Raw genomic sequence first — 7,759 nt, 5'->3', positions numbered from 1 at the left:
ATTGTTTTGATGTTGTTGTCATTTATTGATTAACTGCTCTGATTCCCTGTTGTATTTCTTTTGGTTTTGGATAGTCCTCGAGAGTTCATTTCCTAGACTGGTATCTGGCTCGTACGATCCTGCGTCCTAGGTTCTGCCTGTGATTACAGCTTTACTTTTTAAGGCTTTAAAGAGGTGGTTTTGCAGCAGATTTGCCCAATGCAATATGTCGTTTGATTTCTTGACTGCTGCTTTCACAGGCATTGATTGTGGATCCAGGTAACATGAAATCCTTGACAACTTCAATATTTTCTCTGTTTATCATGATGTTGCTTATTGGTCCAGTTGTGAGGATTTTTGTTTTCTTTATGTTGTGGTATAATCCATACTGAAGGCTGTAGTTTTTTTTATCTTTATCAGTGACTGCTTCAAGTCCTCTTCACTTTCAGCTGCATATCACAGGTTGTTAATGAGTCTTCCTCCAATCCTGATGCCGCATTCTTCTTCATATAGTCCAGCATCTCAGATTATTTGCTCAGCGTACAGATTGAATAAGTATGGTGAAAGGATACAACCCTGAACCCTCATGAACACAAATGCAAAACATTTTCAACAAAATATTTGCAAATCAAACCCAGAAATATAAAGAATACACCATGACCAAGCAAATTTCAGGAATGTGAGGCTAATTCAATATTTGAAACTCAAACAATGTAATCTACCATATCAATAGTCTAAAAAAGAATAACCACATGATGATATCAGTTGATGCAGAAAAGGCATTTGAAAAATTCAACACCAATTCACGATAGAAATTCTCAAAGAACTAGGAATATAAGGGAACCCCCTGAAACTAATAAAAGGCCTCTAGAAAACGCCTATAGATAACATCAAACTGAACGGTAAAGTCTGGATGCTTTACTCCAGAGAGCGAAAACAAGGCCAGCATATATATTCTCACCAATCCTAGTCAATACTATACTGGAAATTTTAGCCAGTACAATAATGCAAGAAAAAAAAAAGAAAGAAATAAAAGGTATGCAGATAGGAAAGGAAAAATAAATCTGTCTCTCTTCGTGGAAGACATGATTTATCTGTATAGAAAATCCCTTATTGTCTTTCAATGCCTATAACTCCTGTAACTAGTAATGAGTTTAGCAAGGTCACAGGATACAAAGTCAACGAAAATCAATCAAATTTCTATATACTAGAAAAGAACACTGGAAACCAAACTTTTAAAAAGAATAAGATTTAAAATAGCTTAAAAAAATGAAACACATAATCTTAGAAAACATTTACAGGATCTGTATGCTGAAAATTACAAAATGTTGATGAAATAAATCAAAGACAACCTAAATAAATGGGGAGACACACCATGTTCATGGATTAGATGAATCAACATAGTAAAGCTGTCAATTCTCCCTAAAATGATGTATAAGTTTAATATAATTCCTATCAAAATCCTAGCAAGATTTTTTTAGATATAGACAAGATTAAGGAGCTCTAGTGGAAAATTAAGGCGCTCAGCTGCTAACCAAAAGTTCAGCAGTTCAAACCCACCAGCTGCTCTGCAGTAGAAAGATGTGGCAGTCTGCGTCTGTAAAGATTTACAGCCTTGGAAACCCTATGGGAGCAGTTCTACTCTGTCCTATAGGGTCGCTATGAGTCGGAATCAACTCAACGGCAATGGGGTTTTTTTGGTATAGGCAAATTATTCTAAAGTGGAACAAGAATAGCCAAAACAATTTTGAAAAAGCAGGATAAAACTGAAAGAAGCACAATACCCAATTTTAAGACTTATGACATAGCTGCAGTAATGAAGACGTGGTATTGGCGAAGGGATAGATACATAGATCAATAAAACAGAATACAGTCCAGAAATAAACCTCACAAATATGGCAAATTAGTTTTTGACAAAACCATAAAAGCAATTCAATGGAAAAAGAATAGTCTTTTCAACAAATGGTGTTTGAACAACTGGAAATCCACATGCAAAATAATGAACCTCGAGCTAATCCTCCCACCCTATACAAGTTAATGCAAAATATATCACAGATCTAAATGTAAAGTCTCAAACTATGAAACTTACAGAATAGGAGAAAATCTTCATAACCTAGTGTAAAATGGAGGTAGTAATAGTAGCAATAGCATCAGAACCTGTCTAACTTCGGGGGGATAATGTGAATCAAGATCAGCCCAAGGCTGATCCCTATGAGGTAGAGGTCAGACATACCTCCACTCTCCAACGTTTTTTTTTTTTTTTTACCAATTCTGACACCAACCGTCCCTTCCACGGCACTCTCCGCTTCTCTTCTGTGTTTGATAATCTGTTGGCAATGGCCACACAGAACTCACAGTCCATACTTACATTTAAGTCATTTATTAAGAAACAGGGTACAATTCGGGATCAGGAGCAACAGGATACAACTCATGATCAGGATCAGGAAGCATCTAGGCAAAGTCTCCCTTCTTCAGTGCAGGACAGCTCTCTCATCTCCTCTCAACCTTGCAGGCCTCCTCTCAGCCCCCTCAGGACAGGCTTCTCTCGGCCCTGCCACCTGTTGCCACTGGCTCTGCTGCTGGGCCCCTTCTAGGCCTGTCGCTGCCTTCAGTGTTACAGCAGTGTTAACAGCTATTTTAGGTTTCTTGCCTCCTCTCTCACTCTGCTTCTTTCTTCTTTCTTCCTGCTGCTTCTCTTCCTGCTTCTTTGTCTGGAAAACCTCTGTAGGGCTGGCTGGCTACGCGCGCACACACCCACACACACACACACACAACTCTCTCTCTCTCCCCACCCCCCGCAGCGAGGGAGCCACAGACTGACCAATCCCCTCTCAGCAGGTCACAGACACTTCACCTGCACAGTTTATAGTCACTTTATTTGCGTAGTCTATTGACCAATCCCTGTAAGGTTAAGGTGCACACCAATCACAGAGCAGGCTGCAGCCCAGTGCCAGACAAAAAATAGTTGGTTACAGCTTGCCCAGGAAATGTCAATCAATCAACCTGGACAAAAGTAACAAACCCTCTTGGGTAGAAAACTAGGGCTTAAGGGGAAAAAAATCTCTCAAGCTGTTTTTCCAAAGAACCAAGGAAAAGGCCACATAAAGGAACTTATTTCACCGCACCTCAAGTTAGGCAACAAGTTCTCAGATATGACACCAAAATCATGTTCCATAAAAGAAGTAATTTATTAATTGGACATTATCGAAATTAAAAATCTTGCTCTGTAAGTGACACTGTTAAGAGAATGAAAAGACAAGCCAGAGACTGGGAGAAAATATTTTCAAACCACATATCTGACAAAGGACTTGTATCCAGAATATATAAAGAATTTTCAAAACTCAACAGTAAGAAAATGAACAATCCAATTTAAAAACGGGCAGACTTTTGAACAGATACTTCGCCAAGGAAAATATACAAAAAGTAAATAAGTTTATAAAAACATGGTCAACATTATTAGCTATTAGGAAAATGCAAATTAAAACCATGATGAGATACCACTACACACCTACTAGAATAACTAAATTAAAAAATACTGACAATACCAAGTGTTGGTGAGAACGTGAAGCAATTGGAATTCTTATACATTGCTGGTGGGAATGCGAAATAGTTCAACCACTCTGGAAAACAATTTGGCAGATTCTTAAAAAGTTAAACGTATACTTACTATATCAAAAAAAAAAAATCTGTTGCAGTCAAGTCGATTCTGACTCATAGCAACCCTATAGGACAGAGTAGAATTGTCCCGTAGGGTTTTCAAGGAGCAGCTGGTGGATGCAAACTGCTGACCTTTTGGTTTGCAGCTGTAGCTCTTAACCACTGTGCCACCAGGGCTCCACACTTACCACTTAACACAGCAATTCAATATTTACCCTAGAGAGATGAAAATGTCTGTTCATACAAAAACCTGTGCGTGGAAGTTTATAGCAGCTCTACTTACAATTGCCAAAAACTGCAAATAGTGTAAACGTCTTTCAATGGGTAAATGGATAAAGAAGCCATGTGGTATATCCAAGGTCCCTGGGTGGCACAAGAAGTTTGTGATCAGCTGCTAACCTACAGGTTGGTGGTTCAAACCCACCCAGTGACTCCATCGGAGAAAGACATGGCAATCTGCTTCCATAAAGATTACAGCCAAGAAAACCTATGGAGCAGTTCTACCCTGTCACACACGGGGTTGCCATAAATAGGAATCACTTTGACAGCAATGGGTTTGGAGGTTTATTTTTTTGTTTGTTTTTTTGTGTGACATCCATACCACATACTACTCAGCAATAAAAAGGAATGAACTATTGATACACAAAACAACTTAGATGACTCTCCAGAGAATTACGCCGAGTAAAAAAATCCAATCCCAAAAGGTTACAAACTGTGATTCCATTTATATAAGATTCTTTAAATGACCAAACTGAAGAAATGGAGAACAGATTAGTGGTTGCCAGGAGTCTAGGAACAGGGATGAGAGGGGAATGGTGGTGAGTGTGGCTATAAAAGGGCAACATGAGGGACCCCTATGGTGATAGAACTGTTCTGTCTCTTGAGCATATCAATACCAGTATCTTGATTGTGATATTATACTATAATTTTGCAACGTATTACCATTGGAGGAAACTGAGTAAAGGGTACACAGGATCTCTGTATTATTCTTAAAACTATATGCAAATCTACAATTATCTAAAAATAAAAAGTTTAATTAAAAAAGAAGGTTACATACCACAGGATTCCATTTATATGACATTCTTGAAAAGACAAAACTATAGTGACAAAGAACAGATCTGTGGTTGCCAGGGGTTACAGGTTGTGGGGGGTGGATATGACTACAAAGGGGTAGCATGAGACAGTTTTTTGGGGTGATGAAACTATTATCCTATAGACTAGTTAAATCAATCTATACATGCATTAACATTTATCAAACTGTACAGCAACAACAACAAAATCAATTTTACTGTATGTTAATTTAAAAAATAAAAGGTAAAAAAAAATAAACTATGATAGGCTGTGGATGTCTACAGGACTTTGTGTCTTGGCCAAACAAGAATCAAAAATCTGACTGAGAAAATACTTCAGGAAAATCATTTGAAAGATAGGCAGGTTCCCTAAGATATTTCATTCCCAAATTACATTTTGACATTATGTCTTCTGTTCACAGAAGAACGCTGTAGGATGTGTATCTGCAGGAAGTCAGGGACTGCATTTATCACTAGGTTGTGGTTGAAGACAATTCCATCATCCACATTAAGACTCAACAAAGAAATGCTTTGAAACTCAATTCCAGGAAATCCTAACTACCCCCCGCCCAGCCCCGAGGATTGGTGTGCTCTCTCCTGATGGGTAAGGTGAGCCATATTACTGATTCCATTTCCCTTTTTGCTATGACTGCCAGACAACTCAAAGAGAAACTTGCAGCTAAACATTAGTATCTGTTATACCCTAACTCCTACACATATGCACATTCTAACTTGTCCTTGATCTGCTTTCTTTCATATTTTCCCTGATGCTAATGTTTATTTATAAACACCAGAGATTTTCTTTATAATCACCAGAGATTCCTACAGATCTCATCACTTCCACAGTAAAACGAAGGAAGGAACAGACAGACAACATACTTACTTGGGATTTTGCCATTTCTTGCTCTTCTTGGGAAAGGGCAGAGATGTGTGAAGGTTGAGCTGGAGCAACAGGAGAAAAGGAGAGCATATGAGAGACCCCATCAGGCTTTCAGCAGCCAGAATTTCCCACCTAGAAATCTCCTCACAAAGCTAGTTATGAGGCTGCTCTTTGGAAGAGGTTGGCAACCATGTGGTTTTAACAACAATTTGCATATTCTTGGTTCTTTTTCTCATGTGAACATTGAACATGAAGGTTTTTTTTAACTTTATGCATGTGTAACTGACCCAGTAATTGTATTTCTAGGTATTTTCCTTAATGAAATAATTTATTAGAATATATCATACATAATTTTTGTTAGTGCTTCCATCTTGGCATTGATTTCAATACCAAACTTAAAAGATCCTATATAACCCAAGAGATTATCATAATAAGGAAATACAAAGGACGAGATGCTATTTAAATGCTGTTAAAAATAATGTTGTATGGAACTGTACACTTATTATCTTTGTACTTTTCTGTCCATACATCTCAATCAGAAGTTGAAAAAAAGTTATTGAAAACTGTTTAAGCTAAATTGCATTAAACTTCTAAATGGGAAAAAAAAGTAGGTTACAAAACTGCAGGAATCCATCTAAACACTGTATGTTAAATGTTTAAAAGCACATACCCCTATATGCACTCAAAAATGTCTAAGAACAGACACCTAAATGTGTGTAGAGGGTGAGATTAGTCCCTTTTGATTTTCTTTTCCTCTATTTCCTAATCGACTCGACAGCAATGGGTTTGCTTTTTTTTTTTTTTCTATTTCCTAAGTATGTATAATTAAAATATGTTACTTACTTGTTAAACACCAAAATATTGATTTTAAAACTTTCTATTATCCTAATGACATTTTAACCAGGATCTCCCTCATTACCTGGAGCACTAGGCCCCACTCACCCCTCCCACTCCCAAACTCTGGGCGAGGCCCCTAGACAAGGGAGTCCTCTCAGGTGCCTCTTCTTCCCTCTCTCCTCACCTCACAGAGGCTGTCTTGGCCTGGAGCCTGAAGGAGCACTTCGGATGCAGATTCACTTCAGCTGGAGCATTCACAACAGGCCCCTACCTTGGGCTTGGGCAGGGTGAGAGGGGCACAGAGCAGGGGCGGGGAGGGGGGTTGGTAAGGAGGGGCCTGCGCCCTGGGGAGTGCGGCTGAACCCTTAGCGCAGGTCACTGTGCTGGAAATGTGTACAATTCAAAGTTCAATAAGCCCATTCGATCCTGACTATCCCCCGAAATCTGTCCACCATTGAGCCCACAGACGCTCTCCAATCACTGACCTATCGGTCTCCCATCACTCACCCAACCAACTTCCACATCAGTGATCCCCACAGACCTCCCTTCACTCATTCCCCAGAACTCTCCCGTCACTCAGCCCACACCCCCTAGTACTCCCCCACCCCAACCTCACTCTTTCTTGTCAACAGATTTTCGGCTCGCTGCACAGGCCACCGTTACAAGAACTGTCCCCGAGAAGCACTTCCGCTTCAGAACCAACCCTCCAGCACTTACAGGCTTGCGGCGGCCTGTCCCGCGCACGCTCTGTATTGGCTTTGAGACAGCGTCTGCCAATAGTCAACCGGGGCCCAACCCCCTCCGCTTTGCCAGACGCTAAGGTTACGGAGGTAGCGGCGCAGGCGTGGAAGGAAGATGGCCGCATCTGTGTTGTCGCAGCCGGAGGCAAGATGGCCGCGCGCACTGTGTTTCTTTCCCACAAGGGTGGCCATGTTGAGGGGTGTTACGTTTGTTCTGCTGCGGCTGTCATTTCTAAGACTTTCCGAGTCCGATTTTCTTACGGCGGGGAGGGCAAGTGTAGAATTAAGGAAGATATTCTAGCAGGTAGGAATTTGGTGTCTTGAACTTGGAGGGTAATACTGGGTTTGGAGAAGGCGAAATTGAATAGAAAGACGGCATGCATGGCAGGAGACTTCTGTGTGCGCAGACTGGGAGGTAGGGACAGGTCACTGGCTTCATCCAATGGCTGGGGCTGGGAGTTTACATTCTAGCGTTTTCAGGACGGAATGCAGACAAACAAAAAGCTGAAGAATAAATAAACAGCGATATGGAACACACACACAACGGGGGTGGGGAGGGGGTGGGGGGAGGAGACTTGTTAAGTAGTGGCTAACAG

The 7,759-nt window shown here is 40.4% G+C and overlaps 1 protein-coding gene across 1 annotated transcript in view; it reads right to left on the bottom strand.

The window, feature by feature from the left end:
- The window catches only part of ZNF182 (zinc finger protein 182), a 54,371-nt gene extending 47,633 nt beyond the window's left edge, over positions 1-6,738 (bottom strand). The window contains exons 1-2 of the mRNA XM_012555706.2: positions 6,608-6,738; positions 5,590-5,648 (exon numbers count right to left, since the gene is read on the bottom strand). Of these exons, the coding sequence (XP_012411160.2) occupies positions 5,590-5,604 (15 nt within the window). The 5' untranslated portion in view covers positions 5,605-5,648; positions 6,608-6,738. The remainder of the gene's footprint in view (positions 1-5,589; positions 5,649-6,607) is intronic.
- Positions 6,739-7,759: the final 1,021 nt, after the last annotated feature.

This window comes from Trichechus manatus, unplaced genomic scaffold (assembly GCF_000243295.1).
Source record: "Trichechus manatus latirostris isolate Lorelei unplaced genomic scaffold, TriManLat1.0 scaffold00046, whole genome shotgun sequence".
Lineage (NCBI taxonomy): Eukaryota > Metazoa > Chordata > Mammalia > Sirenia > Trichechidae > Trichechus > Trichechus manatus.
This window is presented reverse-complemented; position numbering and strand designations above follow the sequence as displayed.